This window comes from Pyrgilauda ruficollis, unplaced genomic scaffold (genome assembly GCF_017590135.1).
Source record: "Pyrgilauda ruficollis isolate IOZ18807 unplaced genomic scaffold, ASM1759013v1 scaffold16, whole genome shotgun sequence".
In the NCBI taxonomy this organism is placed as follows: Eukaryota; Metazoa; Chordata; class Aves; order Passeriformes; family Passeridae; genus Pyrgilauda; species Pyrgilauda ruficollis.
Genome location: NW_024514764.1, coordinates 13,232,645 through 13,254,281, shown reverse-complemented (window position 1 = coordinate 13,254,281; position 21,637 = coordinate 13,232,645). Strand labels below are relative to the sequence as shown.

Sequence of the window (21,637 nt, the reverse complement as noted above, 5' to 3'; positions counted from 1 at the left end):
TCAGACCTTTTGGAAAAGGAGATTTCAGGACTCATCACCTTTTTCCTTTGGGTCACCTTGTCTTTACAAGGAAAGGCTGGCCCAGCAGCAGAAGTATTTCACCCCAGTGGGGCACACACCTGCCTTGTTGGTATTGCTGCCCAGAATAGCTTCCAGAGCTCATCTATGTTAAATTAGCCCTTGGAAAACATCCCTGCTCGGAATCTCAGGCAAGATGGTCCCTTGACACAGGTCTGAGGAGCAAAAAGTGAAAGCCTTTTCCTGTCACAGCCTCCACACTGCTCAGTCCATTGTTAAAAATGCACATTTGTGACCCTGCACCACCTAAAATCCATGGAAATCCATCTCCCTGCCGGCCTTCCTGTCCCACTTCTCCTCAGCTGTTCCTGGGGCTTGGAACTACCTTTCAAAAAGGAAAAATAAACCAATATTCAACCTTGCCTGGAGAAGCTATGGCTGAATCCCTGGAAGTGCCCAGGTTGGACAGGGCTTGGAGTGATGTTGCATATTGGAAGGTGTCCCTGCCCATGGCAGGGGGTGGCACTGGATGAGCTTTGAGGTCCCTTCAACCAAAATCATTCCATGATTTTAGGACCAGCTGTCCAACACCCAGGCTATCATTAACCTTTTATCAAGAAATCACAAGGCCAAAATTATGTACTACAGACTATACCAAGCAAAAATACACACAGATATAAATAAATATATTTGCATGCAAATACATAGCAGGTCAGGAGTCTCACTGCCAGCAACAAGTAGTGTGATAAAAATCACAAAGAATCATAAAATATCCTGAGTGGAAATGGGTCCACAAGGATCAGAGCCCAGGTCCTGGTCCTGCACAGGAAAACCCCAAAAACATTCAGGCTACCATGACACAGATGTCACACCCCTGAAGAGGCAAGTTTGGAAAAGAAAAAGCAGAGGGGAATTATTCAGTCCCCACGTGGGATAGGGACCCAGCCATCCCTTTGCTCCCAAGGCTCCTGCAGCACCTCCTGCTCCAGGCTGGAAGGCACAGAGCAGGAATGGGTGAAGCCTTCCAAGCTAAGCCCAAAACCCCCAGGCACAGACAAAAAGGTCTGTCCTTTCCAGCTGGGAACACCAGGATCACTGCCGTGTGGTAAGGAATGCAGGAGGGAACCAAGGCATGGAGGCTTTAACTAGAGGAAAACAACCCAAATCAGAGAAACAGCCTTCATCAAGCCCAAGAATAGAGAGAAAATGTAGATTTTTGTCCTCTGCGCTGCCTTTCACCGGCCAAACAGCACCAAACGTCAAAATCCCACTGCTCTGCTGTGCCTCTCAGGCAGGCTCCTGGCTGGTACATCTCAAAACCAAGCCCAGGTTTTCCAGGCTCAGAAACTCCAGCAGGAAGCCAAACCCAAGAGCAGCAGGTCCCCTTCCTGCGTCACCAGTGCTTCGCCACAGAAAGGGGCTCCCTTTCCACCCAGAGCACCATGCTCTGCTCTTTCAGTTTTATCAACACCAATTTTAACTTAAACAACACCAAATGCTTGGTGCAGGTTCTCTGGGCCTGTCATCCAGAGACTGAATTTGTCTTTACATGTTAAGCATCCCTGAGCCCGGCAAAGCACACTCCCCTCTCCCCAGGCAGAGCCTCCATGCCCAAATCCCACTCCACGTGCAGCCAACATTTATGGGAACGAACAGAGCTCATACTTGCCTCAAACGTGACGAAGTCATCAAACTCATCGGGGCAGGCCGGGGCTTCCTCCTCGGGGGTATATCCCATATCATACAGCTGGCTGTCAGGGTCTGCAGGGGGAAAAACACAGCTGCGATCACCCAGAGGGAAATCCGCACCCTCACGCCCAGGGTGCCTTTGGGAGATGTGACAGCGGTGGGACAGGAACTTCTGTGTGCACACACCCGCGCCTCCAGCCCTCAGGAAGGGCCCCTGCTCCCAGGCATCCCACCTGCACCAGGGCTGAGGGCAATGGCTGGGCTTCTCACTGCCACAAATCCTACACGGCCCCTTGCTGCTCCAATGGGGCCGGCTCCTGCATTCATCCCTACCCCTCCATTCCTTTCCCTATCTCCGTTCCCTGCATCCTCTCATTCCTCTCCCAGTAGGCTTTAATCCCGCTGTGGGCAGGGAATGCCTGGGATGTGTGTGTGACAGCCAAGCGCCATGGGAACGGCGGGGAAGGCAGGCTGCAGCTCCGCGGCGCCTGCTCCTCCCGCGGCCGCACCGTCAGGAGCGCCCGCACAAGAACAGGAGCTGTGCAGCCAGGGAGCCTCCACATGAATTCCTCCTCCCAGCCCACAGACCCGTCTGCAGCATTGCTCGGCCCTGCCAGCGAGGAAAGGAGCGAGAATTCCCCGCGCTCCCTCAAGCACCAGCTAATGCCCAATCCGGCACACGGCCTAGATCCCGGCCTGCAGGCACCGAATCGGGAGCAGTGCTGCAGTCCCAAAATAAACAGCAGGCTCGAGCCCACACGCCTCGGAGCTGCCATGGCTGCCGAGGAACCGGGCCGGGAGAGGAGGGGGAGGCACTCGGCCGTGCTCCCAGGGAATGCACAAGGATTTGTGGGGGGACAGGGTCACCTTTCTGTGCCTTTCAGAGCCCCCTCCCAGGCCCCACAAAGGGACACATAGGTTGTCCTACTGTGGCTGCCCAGGTGGGACAGTGCCAGCCTCATCCAGAGGCACAGGCAGAGCTCCCGCTCAGGGCCCCTCTCCAGGTATCAAGAAAGGCCATTTTTCATTAAGGAATCACACTGTGGTCATTTCATACATCTGGTAAAAGGTCAAGGGATTAGGGGTTGGTCAAGGAACAGCGGTTGCTCAGCCTGGAGAAGAGAAGGATCCAGGAACACCTTCCAGTGCCCAAAGGGCTCCAGGACAGCTGGAGAGGGACCTGGGACAAGAGGCTGGTGTGACAGAACACAGGAAATGGCTTCCCACTGCCAGAGGGCAGGAATTCTTCCCTGGCAGGGTGGGCAGGCCCTGGCAGAGGGTGCCCAGAGAAGCTGTGGCTGCCCCTGGATCTCTGAAAGTGTCCGAGGCCAGGCTGGATGGGGTTTGGAGCAGCCTGGGACAGTGGAAGGTGTCCCTGCCCGTAGGATGGGATGAATTTTACAGTCTCTTCCAACCCAAAGCATTCTGAGAATCTCTGATTTGGGCACAGGCCTGCAGCAACACCTCCCACCTGAACAGCATCCCCAGGGCCTCTCTGCTGACCATTAAATGCACGCACAGGTGGGCACCCAGGAGATACTGGAGCCCCAGGAGATACTGGAGCCACCAACCTGAGGGGTTCCCTGGGGTGGGAGAAGCTGAACACATGGCACGAAGAAATGATCCCTCCCCTCACCTGGGCCTGACTCCCAGGGTCAGGCTGTGAATCCACTGCAGGAATGACCCAAATTGCTTTTCCAGTGCCAGACACAACACTGTGCTCAACAGGGTCAGGGCTACAGCAGGGGAAAGGTGCTCTTGGTCACTTCAATATCTCACTGCTGTCCCACTGTGGCAGCAGCAGTGGTGCTGCTCTGAGCTCTCCTCCAGCTGCAAAGCCAGAGCAGGGCCCTGGGATACAGCTGGAAATGCTGCTGCTGCTGCCTGGGCACCCTGTTCAGGGCAAGGCCACCTCCTGCTCTGACTGTTGGGGTAGCATAGGAGGATCTGGGACTTAATGACCTTGGAGGTTGTTCCCAACCTTAATGATTGTATAATCTGAAGATGGCATTGTCCCTCTCCCCAAATGTCCCTCTGTCCCCACCTGCACAGCTCCCCCTATGAGCCTCAGCCTACAATCTGGAGTAGTTTTCCCAGTAATTATCCCTGGTGCTATTCTGGGATTTGAGCCTGGTGGCTGACAGCAGGGAGGAGATGGGGACAGTGACCTGCTCACCTCAGTGGGTGCCACCAAGAGGAGCCTTTGCCTACATCTGGGGACAAAACCAAAACTAAACAGTGCTCCTGGAAGGCAATTTGTGTCACACCACCCAGAGGGGACAGGCAGCCACCTCTCCTGCCCACCAGCACACGGCAGTGATCAGCTCCAGGCCATCTCCAGAGATCCTGCTGCACCCCAGAGCAGCCCCTGGAACCACATCCCAAAGGCACAGGCTGCTCCCTTCTCCTTATTCCCTCATCATTTCTCTTCCTCCCCCTCCAAGCAGACACACAAACACTTCCTACTCTTCTGCAGACACAGATAAAGATATTTATTCTCCTTGTTTCTTCCAGAGGGGCTTGAAAAGGAAGGATTTGCAGGCAAGTGAAGATTTCCCTTTGGAATCAGGGGTATGAAGCATGGGCAGAGCACAGGCACAGGCAGCTCCTACCATCCATCACCTGCCTCCTGCCCAGCTCCTGCCCAAACCAGGGGCTCTGGAGCCTTCCCAGCCCTTCAGGGAATGAACATGCCGGGCATGAACGGGATCCTTGTTGCTCCATCTGTGTGCAGAGAGCCCAGCCCAAAGAGGGAGTCTCTGTGTACCATGGGTTTATTTTCACAGCAAATTCCAGTGTAAAAATCCAGGAAAGGCCATCTGAGATGTCACTTGTACCCTGGTGGTGGCATGGCCAGCACAAGCCATGCCCAGGAGCCAGCATTCAATATTTCCACCTCCCCACGCGTGACAGAGAGCAAAGACAAACAGCACCACAAACAAAGGTTGACTTTTCTGCTGGATTCATTCCCTCCCCCTCCAAAAAAAGCCATATGGTGCTTTGTGTATGGGGAGAGTTGCCATGGAGAGCCTGCAAGTCTGCCAGCACAACAGCCTGCATTAAGCTCACAAATTCCTGCCCAAAAGAGCCAAAAAACTCCGGGAGCCAAAAAATCGGAGACCTTTGGTGTGGAGTGGCACTCCCCACGTGGAGAGCATTGTCCCCAGGTGCAGAGGGAGCCACGTGGTGACAGCTGGAGGGGTTTGCTCCCCCCACACCAGGAACAGAGCCAGGGGTGGCTGTGGGCCACCAGCAGCAGCACTCAATAGCCCCAGTCTGTGGCACAGGCTGAGCTCAGACCCTCATGTTCCCTCTGCTCTCCACCCTGGACATCAAAGTCAAGTCCCAGCTGACCCCTGCCCTGCTTCACATGCCCTTCTCCCTGCCCCTCACTCCACAAAGCAGCCTCTCCTTGCTGACACCCATCCCTGGTTTCTCTTTATCCTTCCTCACTAAGAGCTGATGTGGTCACAACACTTGGGGTCACCTCTGTCCTCCTCTGCTCAAACCCAAGCGTTTGCCCAGGGCTGGGGGTAGCATCAGGGACTGCCCTTTGTCCTCTGAGTGTCCATGACCAGCTTCTCCTGCACTTCCAGCTCTATCCATTACTCCCACTGCCAGGCCAGTCACATCCATAAACATCCAAAAACCTGAAAGGTAAAAATCAGGCTCTGAGAGACTTTCCATACAGCTTTGCTGCTAAACCACCAGAGCATCATGGAACCATTCAGGCTGGAAGAGCCCTCTAAGGCCATCAAGTCCAACTGCTCTCCCAGCACTACCGAGGCCACCACTAATTTATGTCCCCAAGTGCCACATCCACACGGCTTTTAAATCCCTCCAGGGATGGTGAATCCACCACAGCCCTGGGCAACTGTGCCAGTGCCTGATCATCCCTGCCATGAAGGAATATTCCCAATATCCAACCTCAGCCTCCCTTGGCACAGCTTGAGGCCGTTTCCTCTTGTCCTGTCACTGGAAGCCACCATTTAAAAGCCATGTGGATGTGGCACTTGGGGACATGGGTCAGTGGTGGCCCTGGCAGTGCTGGAGGAATGGTTGGTCTCAATGACCTCAGAGGGCTTTCCCAGCCTGAATAATTCCATGGGTTCTCCATGGGGGTGGATGAGACCTCTTCCCATGTCCTGTTGAGCTTCAGAGCTCTCAGGTGTGCCAGAGTCACCTGGGCTCTCCCAGGAATCCTCAGGAGCAGCAGTTCTGGGATAAAGCTCCTGAAATAGATTCTAAAAACTGCTTCCAGAAGGCAGGATTGCAGTGAAAAGGCACCTTGAGTGAAGGGCTGTGGGTACAGCAGTGACACATGGGTCACACAGAGCCAGTTTTATCAGCTTCATATAGGAATGACCTAGAAAAAGAACCTTTCAGGAGCATTTAAGTCATCTACCAACACAGTGTACATACTGCTGTAAGCCACAGAGCCTCCAGCTCCAAATGATTCCAACAGGATGGATTTTGTGAGCTCACAGACCTGCACTGATCAGTGTGGGAATAAGGCTTGGAACCTGCCTGAATGGCACAGAACAGACCCCAGAAAGGAGCAGGATGAAGTTCTGCTTGGTTTAAGGGAAAACAAGTGACATAAATCTAGCTGCCTTACTGGGAATGCTGCTGGGAAACAACGGACAGCCAAGGATTTAAAAGTTGTAGGAATTTAGAAGGATCCTGCACAAGGGAAGCCACTATCAGCACTTCCAGGTGCAGCTCAGGGTCTCGTGCTCCAGCACCCATGTGGAGTGATCCTTGCGAGATAAAGCCAGCACCAATCCCACCCACCCACCTTCTCCTTCCCCAAGTGGCCCAGGAGTACATTTATAATCTGATGCTCCCAGCAAAGAGCAGCTTTCTGCTCCATGCTTTCCTGCAGCTCAGCTTCCCCCAGAGATGGGCCAACAGAGCAGGAGCACTTACTGCAAACTACCATTTCCCAAAAATGCCCCAGGGGAGGGAGCAAAGGGCAGCCCAGGCACCCAGGGAGGCAGTGGCAGAATGAAGGTTGCTTGTACAAGCCTGGCTAAAGCTTTTCAGCAGCCCCTCATTTCCCAAGCATCACTCTCACTGACCAGGGCTCATCACACATTCCCTCTGATCCCCTTCCCATGGCACAGGCCCTGCAGCCTCCTCCAGACACAGCATGGAAAGGAATTCCCTTCATGGCATGGAGGCCCTTTGGAGGCACAAATCCAGCTGCTCTCCCTTCATCCCAGAGGCCTGGTGAACATCTGCCCCAGAAACAGAGCAGGAGGCCACCCCTGGCACCTGGAATTTGTGCTGAGTTTAACACCTGGAATCTGTGCTGAGTTTAACACCTGGAATTTGTGCTGAGTTGAGTTTAACACTTGGAATTTGTGCTGAGTTGAGTTTAACACCTGGAATCTGTGCTGAGTTGAGTTTAACACTTGGAATTTGTGCTGAGTTGAGTTTAACACCTGGAATCTGCTGAGTTTAACACCTGGAATTTGTGCTGAGTTTAAAACACAGGATCTCATTTTTAATTCCCAGCCATCTGAGTGGTCTTCTCAAAGTGTAGCAGTCACCAGGACCAGCTTAGATTCCTGCAGGCTTGTGCCAGCTGGGAACAAAGGCTCGCTGCTGGAGGTGTGGAAAATGAGGTGCTGCCTGGGGCCATCAGAAAGTGGCTTAGAGCCACTTAGAGCCACTTTCTGATGGAGAGCCTGAGCCTCCAAAATAGCACTTGCTGCTGGTGAAGAGACCTCCTGATGTCCTCCAGCACTTTCACTCCTTCTGCTTCCAAATCTCCACACTTCTGGAAACTAAGCTGGATTTTCAGACAGAATCATGAAGGCTGGAAAAGCTCCAGGATCATCGAGCCCAACCACTGACCCAGCACTGCAAAGCTCACCACTACCCCATGGGCCTGCACTCCCTGCTCTGTGAACACACTGAGGCAGGGCCTCGAGAAGGAGCTCATGGAACCAGCAGAACATCCCAAGTCAGTGCTGACACAACCTTCAGTGCTGACACAACCCTGGGGACACCCAGGGCCACTCTCCTGTCCAGGGTTTGAGAACCCTGAAGCAGGAACTCCTTGAGATGCTCCACACCCGGGCGCTCACAAAAGACAATCTTATCTCTAGATAGCTTGTCTTTATCTTTTATATTTTATATTTATATCTTTATATAGTTTCTTATATGTATTTTATATTAATTTTATAGTTATAGAAATATATTATGACTATATAGAAATATTTTATATATTCTTTTATATATTTTATCTTTATATTTATATTTTATCTTATCTTTACATAAGATTGTCCCACAAGCAAAATAAAATTAAAGAGAACCCTGACTCAGGAACTCAAATGGAGCAGAGGTTGTGACACCCCAAATAAGACAGGTAGAAACCAGGCAGTTCCACAGGCTGGGACTGACTGGATGCCCTCATTCCATCCTGAAGGCTTCAGCTTTCCAGCTCAAAGCTCCCACATGGAGAAATAAGGATAAGAATTAAACCCAGTTCAATCCTCCCCAGCTCAGAGCTTCCAACCCCAGGCCCAGAAAATGCTCACAATGTTCTTACCTCCAAGCATGGCTAAATTTCATTTTCAGAGCAATGCCTGAGTGGGTCCAGGCACAGCTTCCAGACCCACAAGGATTAAAGGGAACACCTTCAACACCTACAACACTTCCATCAACGTGCAGGCATCAGTATTTGTCAGTCAGGTCTCACTTGCCATTTCTGCCCTCCACTAGCCACACCAAAAACTGACCACAATTAATGCCAAGCCCCTCCAAAGCTGTCACTGAGCCCTGGGGGGTGCTTTGGATCAGAACCACCCACGTGCCTCTGGAAAAGATGTGATGGACAGGAGAGCTGTGAGCCTGGGCAGGCACTACAGACACCCTCTGCTCCAGCCTAGGCTCCAACCTCAACAACAGAGCTGCAAAATCACCAATGAAAATTATTTATGAAGTTATTTATAAAGCCTCTGATCTCAGACTTGCCCTCTATGTCCTGATCAGAAGCCAGCCTGGGTTTGGGGGAAACTGGGGACAGAAAATACATAAGAGCAGAGGCACTAAACTACACCTGCAGGAAGAATTCTCTCCAAGGTGGCGCTCCACAGTTCTGAGCCATCTCTTGGAAATGATGACTGTGCTGCTCAAAAACGACCTCTGTGTTGCAGGGAGGGTTGAGCAGCCCCTGTGTCCTCCTGCTGCTTGGCCACAGTAGAGCAGTTTGGAGTCCCAGTCCTCCAAAATCCCCTAAAAGCTATGCAGAGTAACAGGAAAATGCTCCTGAAGGTGCATGTTTGAATCCCCTTCCCTGTTTGTCCCCCTAACTCCAACACTGCCAGAAAATCCCATGGAAACAGAGCCAAACCATGTGCCACCTGTCACTGAAGGAGAGGGGAGATGCATTATTTAAAGTGCTTTTGCTCCAACTGGCTTCTGTATAGGAAACATCACCCAAAATAAAACAAAATCATGAAGGGGGGGTCCTGTAAAATTGGGGTTTGATCCTTTTCCCAGCCATTATCTGTGCCTGACCCATCCCCTGGAAGGAGCACAGAGAGGAACTAGACCTTTTCAATGCAAGCCTCCAGGAAGGCACCGAGGGACTCAGAGGTGACAAACAGAATTGCTCAGGTTGGAGAAGACCTCCAAGATCATGGATTCCAAACATGGAAACAGAATCCAAACAAGCTGCTGCCCACCCTCATCAGGGAAGGTCTTATTAGAAGCTGTCACATCATCTCTGCTGAGCACTCTGCAATTATTAACTACATTAATAAAAATTCCTATTGCCTCGTTAGCAGAAGTCCTTCCTGTTCTAAAGAGGAATAAACTGCCCAGTGATTTACAGGAGCAGTTTGGACTGTAAGAGCTTGGAAAAGAGGATCATGAAGGAGAAGGCATTGAGGGACCAGGCCAGGAGGGGACACAGCCCGGGACAGGCAGAATGGGAGTGAGATGATGTGAGCTGTGCTCAGCCAGAACACCAGAGAATTGGGAAAATTGGTTTTTCCCAATGTGTGGATGCCCACTGGAAGCATCCCACCTGCTGCTCACCCACCCAGCTGCTTCCCAATCAGCCCTGATTTCCAGGAAATCCACATCACGCACGGCCTCTCCTGTGCAAGGAAACGCTCTGGAGATAGAAGCTTTTGCCACACCAACCTGCCAGGGTGTCACAGGGGTGCCAGGTCACCCAGTGCAGTCCCAGCCCCCAGGCTGTGACAGAGCTGGGCAGGGAGGAGCAGAAGTCCTGGGTGAGTAATTATCCCTTTGTTAATAACTCTGGATTGACTGGATTCCTCAGGAGAAACAGCTGAGAGCTCTGCAGGGCTCCTTTCCTTCCCCCAAGCTGGGGCAGGGATCTCCTGAGCCCTGTCCAGGTGCTCCTGCTCAGGAGGAAGGACACATTCCCCACCTTCCCGGGCTGGTCCAAGCACTGACAATCCCTCACTCTGGACTAACATCCAAACCTGAGACAGCAGAACGGGCAGGACAGGAACCACCACCACCACCCACACCCACGTGCAGCCTCCAGCCCAGCCCAGCCCAGCCCAGCCTCCTCCCACGCACTCCCCAAACCGCAGGCGAGCCCAGCTCCCAAAAGCATTCCCAGCACCAGATGTGGAGGAAAACAGCACAGCTCAGAAAGGGAATCCTGCAATGGAGAAACACAGGCAGGAGATGGAAGAGGAGAAATGTTATTTAACAGAACCTGCCTCTTTTTTTCTCTTTAGTCATCATCTCCAGAGAAGAGCATGCTAATGTTGTAGATACATATTATAATACTGGCTTTTTGCAAATATTAAAATGGATTTTATATGTGTAATATTAAAATAACTGTTATAAATATGTAGTTTTTATTTCTGTTGTTAATTAAGCTTAGACATAGTAGTGAAATAGCTGATATAAGTATGCTTGTGTTAAAATGCCTGCTTGGATGGGATAACATCCAATGAGCACAGGATGAGGACACCTGGACAGATCTGACAACCATGAGCACTCACCGTCTGAAGGCAGTGTGGACCAAGGCCCAAAAACTGGAGGTGATAAAAAGAGGACTAAAACCACAACCAAGGAATACCCATGCTCTAAAAAGGTGGATCCAAGGAGGAGATGTGCCGAACGGTTCTTGGAACATGTAAACTAGTTTGGGGAAAAGTTTACAATGCATAAGGGTCTATGAATATGCAACAGGCTGATGTAATTAAAAGGTATTTAAGGGGTATCCCCGAAGATAACAGGGTGCTCTTGGCTCAGTGCCAAGGTGCACCCAGCCATAATAACCTTTGCTCTGTGGTCCTTGTCTCCCATTGTCCTTCACTAAACTTTTTACATTTTCACAGGAGAGTGAACGTGTTTTTCACACTAAGAACTACTCCAAAGCTCCAATAAAGCACTGCTCCCTATTTTCATCTTCCTGGGTAAACAGGAAGTGGGTTTTATCCTCCTTTCCCAGAAAAAATTTGCTTTCTTTTGGGCATCAGATTTATCTTTATCAGGTTGGGTTATGGTCTGTGGGCCAAAAAGCCACCACAGTTTCCTTCACTTCAGGACACATGGAAGTCTCTCCACTCTGGAAATAGCTTTGATTTCCAGGAGATCTGGCTACACAGCAATGCTTTTCCCTCCCAAGGAATGCTGAACCAGCAGTGATTCTTTGGGGATTTGATCCCAGCTTTAATGCCAGCTCAGAACCAGAACTCCCTCGGACTCAAGGTGTATTTCAGACCTGTTACACTCCACGACAGTGACTGGACACAGCCAGATTTCTCAGGCATGTGCTCCATAGCAGGAATTCATGAAAGGGCAGAGATTCCTAAAGAAGGAATTCTCAGAGGGGCAGAGATTCTGTCTTAGGCTGGGGTGTGTATTCTGTTCCCAGCTGTCAGAGCTGGGCAGTTCTCTCCTGTTCACTGGGCAGTTTTCTTTATCTCTCCCACAACCCATCCTCCCTCCAGCAGATCTCTGCTGTCCATGGCCAGGGAGTGTCCCTGCAGGGCTGATCAAATTCCAGCATCCCATGGGGAGATGCTCTGCCCAGGGGAGGAGCCAAGCATTCCTACCTGGATACAATCTGAGCCTGGAACAGCACAGCAGCCTTTGCCCACTGCATTCCCAGAGGAGCAGCTTTCTCCTGCCCTGCATTCCCAGAGGAAGAGCAGGCCCATCTCCAGCAGCCCTGGAGCTGCAGAGGAAAACTGCAGCCTTGTGCAGGATCCCTGCTCCAGCAGAACCACAGCTGGCACTGCAGGAGGGCTGAGCCCCCATGGGATGGGACTGTGCCACCACCCTGACACACAGGGGGCCAGCTCCTATTCTGACTCTGGCAGTGTTGTTTTGTATTATTGCATCTTTATTTTATTTTTACTTTCTTCCCTAATAAGGAGCTGTTATTCCTATTCCCATATCTTTGTCTGAGAGCCCCTTAATTTCAAAATTATAATAATTCAGAGGCAGGAGTTTTACATTTTCCACTTCAAGGAAGGCTCCTGCCATCCTTAGCAGACACCTGGCTTTTCAAACAAATACATTCCCATGCCAGTCTCCCATTCCTGGCCCCCAGAGCATTCACAGCATTTTCCAGCAGCGTGTTTGAGCCATTCCTTGCTGCTCTCATCCCGGAGCTGCCCACGGACACAGCTCTCCAACACTTCTGCTCCTCTTCCCCAAAGTAGGTCAATGCAGTATGTCATGTGCCAGGCTGCTTTTGGGAAGCACAGCTCCCTCTGAGCCACAGAGCACCCAGCAGCCTCTCCCCCCGTGTCACCCTTCACCCAGCTGCCACACTGATGAATTCACTACAAACAAGTGTTTATGAAAATCAAAAGAGAAATGCAAGTGAAAAAACTGCTCTGCTGAGCCAGAAGTGCCCCCCCCATCAGCACCCAAGTCCTTTCCCTGGTATATTGTATTAGAGAAACCCATTATGGTTGGATTCAATGATTCCAAAGGACTCTTCCAACCTGAATGATTCTATGTCTGTATTATAGCAGAAACAGGGACTTAAAAGAGCTCAAGAATGCTGTGATTGTGGTTCCACTCCCAGCTGCTCCACGGCTCCTCTCTCCCAGCAATTGCTCCAGCTTCCAAGGGGAACAGAAAATGACCCCTGCTCACCCAGGCCTCCCTGCTCTCCCTGCCATGGGGAAGAGGGCTGCAGCCAGGATCTGCTGATCCTGGGGGTTGCACAGCTGGAGAGAAAGTTCTCCACACACACAGGAGCATTTTGGGGCTCCTGGGAGCAGAAGAAGGACTTTCCTTCTCCAAGGACACTGGGGCTGGAGGAGAGGAGCAAGCAGCACAATGTCCCTCCCCTGGGGCTGTACCTGTGTCCTGCTCCTCTCTGGAACAGCCTCCAGGTGGGCTGGATTCACACCTGCTTGGCTCTCCTGCTGTTTGCATCTCCACAGAGGATCAGTCCCTCACAGAGGGGTCTCTGTGCCCTGGATACACCCAACCCTCCTGTCAGTAGAGGGATGGAGACAGACCCCAGCTCCTTGGGACCACAGAGCACCCCCAAAGCAGCTCAGCTCCATCCCTGACCTCCTAATTCCCCATTCCCTGGGAGCACAGAGTTACAGACTCAACAGAACCCCAGAATCATTGAGTCTGGAAAGACCTCTGAGATCATCAGTCCAATCAGTGCCCAGTGTCCACCTTGTCACCAGCCCTGAGCACTGAGTGCCACATCCAGGCCTTCCTTGGACACCTCCAGGGATGGGGAGTACAACCCCCACCTGAACAGCCCCTTCCAAGGCCTGGCCACCCTTTCCATGAGGAAATTCCTCCTCATGTCCAACCTGATTCCCCTAGCACAGCTTGAGGCCATTCCCCCTCATCCTGTCCCTGTTCCCTGGGAGCAGAGCCCGACTCCCCCGGCTGTCCCCTCCTGTCAGGGAGTTGTGCAAAGCCAGAAGGTCCCTCCGAGCCTCCTTTTCTCTAGGCTGAAGAACCCCAGTGAAGCCCTCAAATTTTTATAGGCAGGCCCGGTAGCTTTCAATACAACTCTCTAAGCACCATTATTTCAAGGGAAAAAAATCCAAATTAATTTCAAGAAAGCCTTGGCCGCTCCTATCCCTGGCAGAAGGGGGCACAGACAAGCACATGGACCCCAAACCTGACAAGCACAATCCTGGTGCTACAATCATCCTCCTGCACCACAGAGATGAGCAGAATCCCAAGCTCCCAAGAACAGCACAGGGATTATATTTTTTTCAAGTATCCGTATAAATTTTAAAGAGCCATTTAAATCTCCACTCCTTTCAGGGGCAGAATTAACACTCATCTTCCTAAAGTCCTTATCCCCACCAGCAGTATGTATAGCACATCCATATGGATCTGCCAGAGCACAGCAAGATGCAAAGGCAAAAATAAAAAAGCAGAAGACATAATGAGAGCAATTTGGGTTTTATTCTCGCTCATGAATCAATCTTGATTTCCCATTCACAGCAGCCCCTGTTCCCTGCACGCCAGCTGTACACAAAGAGGCATCTGTCCTACCTTCAGCCATCAAAGGAGCTGTGTCCCTGTGGATGATGCTTCAGCCAGGGTTAGGAGCAGCAGGAGCAGCGGGGAGGTCTCCACTGCAGCAGTGCTGCATGAATCCAGGGATCAGCAGATCCCAGGGGAACGTAGGAAGTGCTCAAAGCGGTGCCAGCCACTCACCGAGTTTAGTCAAACGTGCACACGAGCTCTGCCTCCATCTGCTGAGCCTTGGGCAAGGCTCTCCTTCTCAAAAGCAAAAGCTGCAATGTTCACCTGGGCCTGGCCACCCCCTGTTGCAAATCCACTGCACCTGCAGCAGCCAGGTGGGGCAGAGAGCGCTGAGGATGCACACAGACAGAAATAACTGCGGGATTGGGAGTGGAAGGGAATGCAAGCTTTGGCTTCTGGAATTATCCCTGGGCAAGGGAAGCTTTCCTTTTGCTTAGCAAAACCCATCTGCAATGCAGATCCTACAGAGGGGGGAAAAAACCTCCACACACAGCAAACAGGGGTTACCTTACTGGGTATCCTCCACCTGGGAATGCCCCCAGGAGCCAGCAGGATCCGGGGCAGCAGGGCAGCCAGCCCAGCTCTCCCGGGCCCATCTGAGCCACCACGTGCTGCCCTGCAGTGGCTCTGAGTGGCACTGAGTGGCTCCTGGGCACGATGGGCTCCGAGGTGGCATCTGAGCACTGTCACATCCCGAGGCACAGCCAGAGCAGTGGGAGCAGGGAATGTGGCACACAGCCTGCACGTGAGAAAACTCCGTGGATCTGGTTTTGGGAGCTGATGTGCAGCCCCCTCCCGGCTCTAAGCCTTTAAGGTACCGTGGGAAAAATAGTAAAGGTTAGAAGCTCAGGGCTTCTAATTAAAACAGGGGGATTTTCTTTCAGTTTTGCCTGTGTGTTATTTGAAAATTGCCTAAAAATCGCTGGATTGGGTTCTGCCTCTTCTTACCTTTACTATTTTTCCCACAAGGCACAACACTCACATCCCACTTTTGGAGAAGGGCTGCATGTGGCCTTTTCTCTCAGGAAATTCCCAGCTGACACTCAGCTGCCAGGAGCTCACCAACTTTTCTGGACAGGGCTGCAGAAACCCTGGAAATGCCCCCTGAGATCCTCCCAGGGATACTCCAAGATTGGATAGAAGAAACCCTGGAAATGCCACCTGAGATCCTCCCAGAGATGCTCCTGGGATGGGGATTGCAGAGCTACAGCCCCACAAAGGCTCTGCCAGTTCCAATTAGGAACAATGCAGTACTCCCACCCAGACTCCAGCAGAGCCACAGCCTGACCCCCCAGCCCTGTATTTGCTGTTCAGCATCCTGCCCTGCCTCCTCCAGCTTCCCAGCTCCAGGCTTTTCCCTCCAGCCAGCCTTTGGAAGTGCCTCTGGGGAGCTGGAGGTGCTCCTCCTGCTCCAAGCCTCTTATTCAGCCCCTGGAGTATCTGTCCCTTGGCACAGTGGATTTGTGATCCAGCTCCTCCAAAGCTGGCACTGCCAGGGGTCTCCCAGGTCTTCCTCCTTGCAAACAGGAACTCTCTTGGAGTTTCCAGGTTTGGGTGCTGGCTCTCAAGCTGGATTTTCCATCTCCCCAAATCCAACAGGCTTTTAGTTGAAGCATTAAGAAAATAAACAATAATAATAATAATAATAATAAAGAGCTGTGACTATTTCCATCCTGGGGCCCTCCCTGAGCTCCTGGACGCATCCATGCCTCTGTGGATGCACTGTGTGTTCTCAGTGCACAGGGGCCCTTTGTTCAGGGATCAGAAGCCAAGGCAGAAGGGCTGGATGAGGCTGGGAGCTCCAGGAATGCACCTTTCCCTGCCTGGCACAGAGGTCCCTAAACTGGCTGCCACCTCCAGCAGTGCCCCTGGGTGCAGGGGCACCTCCCATGGCCCCCTGCCTGCAGGCTGCTCCCTGGGAGACAGATGTTACAGATGTTTCAGCTCCTAGGATGTGTGTGACACAACTCGCTCCTTACCCTTGTGAGCTGCAATGAGCACAGAGATGTTCAGAGCCCCCTGCAGAAACACCAGGTGTCTGAAGCTTTGCAGGTTTTTAATACCTGGACAAGGGAAGGGCTCTGCTGGTGAGCACAGGCCTGGCTCTGTGCCTGACCCAGCTGAGGCTGACCCAGCCCATCCTTCCTGTTTGCCACCAAACCCCCCTGCAGCTGCTCCTGCATCCAGGACCCAGAGCAGCAGAGCTGCCTGAGGTCCAGGCACCTCAGCTTGTGATTCCAGCCCCCTGGAACCTCACTGCCCCATCCCAGGGCAGCTCCTTGCCACACAAACATGCTCCTTCCTGCCAGCCTGAGTTTTCCAAGGGGCTGGGATGTGACCCCTGGTTCCTGTTTCTCCCTGAGGAGATCCTCCATCAGCTGGAGCTCCTCACTTTGATGATGCAGCAGTCACTCTGCACCCTCCCTGCTCCTTTTCCTTTGGATCTCTCTGATGGTTGTGGGAAATATTTTTTCCATTCAAGAAAAAGAGGGAAATGTGGGAAACGGATTTGTAGAGAATTCTCAAAGCCTGACAGAAGGCTCACATAGTATACATCTGTATACAAACCTTGAAATAAAAAATACTAACTTAGAAATGCCATAGAATAAGACAGACATTATTAAGAAAGAAATAGAACTAGAAACAAGTTTCAAAGAATAACCTTACAAATAAAACTAGATACTTTAGAGAAACAGAACTAGAAAAGATACATTGTAGTAAGACCCATGAAGAGTAACTTTAAATTATTACCTTTAAGACATCTACAGTATAATGTACCAAAACCTGATAGACCAAGAAATGCTTATAATGTATTATACATAAGAAATAATTAGCTTCTAATAGCATAGGGAAATATTTTTTCCATTCAAGAAAAAGAGGGAAATGTGGGAAACGGATTTGTAGAGGATTCTCAAAGCCTGACAGAAGGCTCACATAGTATACATCTGTATACAAACCTTGAAATAAAAAATACTAACTTAGAAATGCCATAGAATAAGACAGACATTATTAAGAAAGAAATAGAACTAGAAACAAGTTTCAAAGAATAACCTTACAAATAAAACTAGATACTTTAGAGAAACAGAACTAGAAAAGATACATTGTAGTAAGACCCATGAAGAGTAACTTTAAATTATTACCTTTAAGACATCTACAGTATAATGTACCAAAACCTGATAGACCAAGAAATGCTTATAATGTATTATACATAAGAAATAATTAGCTTCTGATTATAATCGCATAAATTATAACATCTGTATTGTCTCACCCTTCACATAAGACTGAAAATAAAATAAAAGTTTTTAAAACACCTCTCAGTTACCCCATCTCTGAGTCAAAAAAAAACTTAATCCAACAATGGTAGCCAGATGCACCAGGTCTTCCTCTGGCTGAGAATTCTCCAGACCTCAAAACCCACCTTTTTAAGCACTGTACTCTCTTTCATTACTGCCTTCCCTCCATTATCAGTTTCTCAAGTTTTACAATGCAAGGCTGTAAAATTCCACTTCTCAGAGTTATTTATCCCCCCTGACACGCTGCCAGTGCTGGATCCACACCTCCCCTCTGCTGTGCAGACTGGCCAGGCACTCAGGCACCATCCACACAGATTTTAAAAGCAGGCAAGCCACTCCCTGAGGAGCAGGCAAGGACAAGGGGATCCTGTCAGACTAAGCCTTTTTCTGACCCAGAGATGGGGCAACTGAGAGGTGTTTTAAAAACTTTTATTCCATTTTTAGTCTCATGTGAAGGGTGAGACAGTACAGATGTTCTAATTCACACCATTACAACCAGCAGCCAACTATTTCCTAATTACAATACACTGCAAGTCTTTCTTGGCCTATTGTTTGGCCTAGTCTTTTTTGTCAGGCTATCTAAGGCTGGCAGGGAAGGACAAGAGGATCCCAGCAGCCAGGAGCAGGAAGGGCAGGAACACAGAGACCATGGGAGCTGAACCTGTCCCCACAGCCCCAGGCCTGAGAACAGGGCTCAGGCACCTGAGAGCCACAGGCTCAGCACTCCCCAGAGCAGGGAAAAGCCTCTGGAAGCCTCCCTGCCCATCCACACTGCAGGCATAAAAAAAACCCCTACACCCATGAGAACCTACAAAAACCTACACCCATGAGAACCTACAAAAACCTACACCCATGAGAACCACACTTTCCCACCCAGCCCTCACTGTGGGAGGGCAGGAGGCAGCCACAAGAGGCTAAAACCTCTCCTTAAAGCCCCAGGTGCCAGTCCCTTTGCTCTGCCCCCTCACAGTCAGCATCACCTGGCCAGACAGACACAGAGCTGGCCCGTGGCAGTGCAGAGGTGGCCCTGGGGCTTTGTGTGAGGGCTTCAGCAGCTCCTGCTCCAGGCTGGAGGCACAGCAAGCAGCCTGTTCCTCAGGCTGTCCCTGGCACAGGGACAGGACAGGGAGCTCAGCATCCTGCATGGAAAAGCCAGGTGGACATGAAGCAGTTGTGAAAAATGCAGCTGACAGAGGAAATTTGGCTGGGTTTGTAACTGCACCTTCCGTTTGCCAGGCTCCAGGCAAATCCCAGCTGCTCTCCAGAGAGGGGAGAGGCAGAGAAGAATGGGACAGCCTCAGAAATAAACCCTGCATTAACACAGACACCAAAAGGTCCAAGCTGACACCAGCTCTCACTTCTATGACTGACCCAAGAATTACAGACACCAAGAAATCCAGCAAAGCATTCCCTGACTAAAAATAGGCCCAGCTAATTAACAAACCTTGTTAAAAGGGACACCCAGCAGCACCATGACCTCTGCTTTCGTTACAAAGGGATGATCAATATTGACTGTCTCAAGAGCAGCAGCAAATCCTTCAGGTGGCTTCAATGTGAGCAATGCTCAGCTGTGAGACTCAAAGAACCTCCTCTGCTCCCTGCCCTGGGCTCCTTTTATAACCAGTTAATGCCATGTGTTGTTAGAGAGCTCAGCCCTTCCTAACCACTGTAATAAACACATATCAATCTCTTTCAAATTTAATAAATAGAGCCCCTAAAAGCTTTGCCTGGATCTGCTTTTCCCATTCAATTAATAGAACACAACACCAAAGTGATGAATTATTGAGGAGAAACACGAGCCTGGGCTTTCACAAATGCTCTACTCCAATGGCAATTTATTACAAATTAATAGTGTGCTGCAGCTCCTCCTGCTTCCTGGCAGCTGGGAATTGGTCAGGAAACTTGGGAGCTGCCATAAAACACTGCAGGCCTGAGCTCAAATCATCCTGGTGGGGTTTGGGTGGGAAGAGAGCTCAAAGCTCCAAGGGTTTGGGCAGCGCTGCCAGGGATGCACAGGGTGGGATTGTTGGGGGTCTTTGAAGGGCAGGAGTGGGACTGGATTATCCCCTCAGTCCTTTCCAGCTCAGGATATTCTGTGCTTCCAGGATTCTAAGTAAGAGGAGCCCAAGGTCTGGAGAGTCCCAATCCCACAACCACCTTTTCTGCAGCTGCATTTTTGCAGCATTTGGGCACCCCTTACTCCTTTTTGGGTAACTTTTGAATGCCATTCCAACTCCAACACCTTCCACTATCCCAGGCTGCTCCAAGCCCCATCCAGCCTGACCTTGGGCACTGCCAGGGATCCAGGGGCAGCCACAGCTGCTCTGGGCACCCTGTGCCAGGGCCTCAGCACCCTTGCAGTAGATAAATAAATAAAGTGGGGGTGGAACTGGGGAGAAGGAGGAGGGATGGACAACTGACAGAAGAACAGGAGAAAACTGCTTTGAGGGGTTTTTACTCCTGGGACAGCACAGCTTGTATGGGAAGGATGCTTCTTTCGCAGCCTTGCAGCACACTCCATGGGCAGGGCTGGCAGCAGGGCTGGAATCCCAGATGAGCATCTCTGAGCAGAGCTGACTATTGTGCAAGGATGATAATTCACATTTGCACATTCAGAACTCCAGTTGCTCAGAAGGGAGATTCCCAGATTTCTCACACACTGTCCATAGCAACATGCCTGGCCTAAAATGACCCTCTGACACTCTGAGAGAAATCCCAAATTGAAAAAAACAACTGAAAAAAACACCTTTTCTGCAGCAAAGGGGTTCAAATGGCAACCAGACAGAAAGATACTTCACATTTCACCAAGCTGGTGAAGCACTTGCAGGAAGCCCTCAGGAGCCACGTGGGGATTGGCACTGGCCTGTTTGAACCTTATCCTGACTCCAGCCAGGGAATTCGAAGTTCTGGTTTCATGTGCTGCTTGCTAAAAATCATCTGAGCACACTGATCCTCCAAAGAGTTGGAGTGAAGGTTATAAATGCATTGGTAAATTCATCAGTGAATTGGTAAATGCATGGTAATTCCCATTCCAGTGGAAGGTGCCCTGCCCATGACAGGGGTGGTATGAGCTGAGTGTTCAGGCCCCCCCAACCCAAACCATTCCATGCTCAGTGCCAGTGTTTGGAAGATGTCACAGCCAGCAGCACACAGACACCTCCAGCAGCATGGCAGCCACTCCACCACAGCAGGAACCCCCAAAAACACAGGTGAGAGACACCCACCCAGGAGGGACTTCCCAGTGATGTTTCTTTGTAGGAAGGAACTTTCCTGATAAACAACAAATCGTGGAACCACCACCACGACTGCTGTGCCACTTTTCCAACCCCTATTAAATGTCCCACACCTGTCCCCCTTCCCCTCCACCCAGCACAGAGCAGGAACTCAGAAAACCAAATCCAGATAGTTTTCCCAAGGTTTTCCCCAAGCTTTTCCTTCTCTTTCAATGATCTTCTCAGCTGAACCGTGGTGTTAAATTTGGCCAGTTCCCATCCTCACTCACAGCACAGCAGGAAACTCACTCACCTCCATTTTTGATGGCTCTGATGCCCCGATGGAAATCTTCAAAGCTGATAACTCCCAATCCACTGGGATCCAGGTATTTTGTTAGATCCTTTACCTGCAACCAAAAAAAGCAGAGTTACCTACGGAATCCTTACAGGAAACAGCAGCTTCCAGCACAGAAACACCTTGCAACCAACTTTCTCCTCTTTATCAGAAACTTGAGAAAATAACAGTGAATTTCTTGAGCTGACCCCAAACTGTGTCTGTTCTCCTTGAAGGGAACATAAATAATCAGTACAAAGGGGTTAATTAGGACTTGGTTGGTGTTGAAACTATTGCTTAGCCTTGAAGCAGCATTTTGGGCAGCGTCTCCTGTAACATGGGCCTGATTTGCCAGGGATTTGTTTATTTTTATGGGTTTTAAAGAGGTCCTGTCTTAATTGGGAAACTCTGTAATAGGCTGCCTGGTAGGCAGGCCCAATTAAGTGGATTTGGTGATAATGAACTGCTCCATGTTACAAATTTAGGCCATATAATTGAAACATTTTCCCAATTAGACAATGCCTGAGGGGGAGGGAATCACGTCAGGCAAGAGTTGGGATGGGGGTGCTGCAGCAAGGGGCACTCTGAGACATGCTGAG

At 50.6% G+C, this 21,637-nt stretch overlaps 1 protein-coding gene across 2 annotated transcripts in view; it reads right to left on the bottom strand.

Moving 5' to 3' along the window:
* The window catches only part of RAB11FIP3 (RAB11 family interacting protein 3), a 77,278-nt gene that overhangs the window by 36,575 nt on the left and 19,066 nt on the right, over positions 1-21,637 (bottom strand). For both annotated transcript variants that reach the window (XM_041462135.1, XM_041462136.1), the window contains exons 2-3: positions 21,018-21,111; positions 1,688-1,779 (exon numbers count right to left, since the gene is read on the bottom strand). In XM_041462135.1, coding sequence (XP_041318069.1) covers positions 1,688-1,779; positions 21,018-21,111 — 186 coding nt within the window. The remainder of the gene's footprint in view (positions 1-1,687; positions 1,780-21,017; positions 21,112-21,637) is intronic.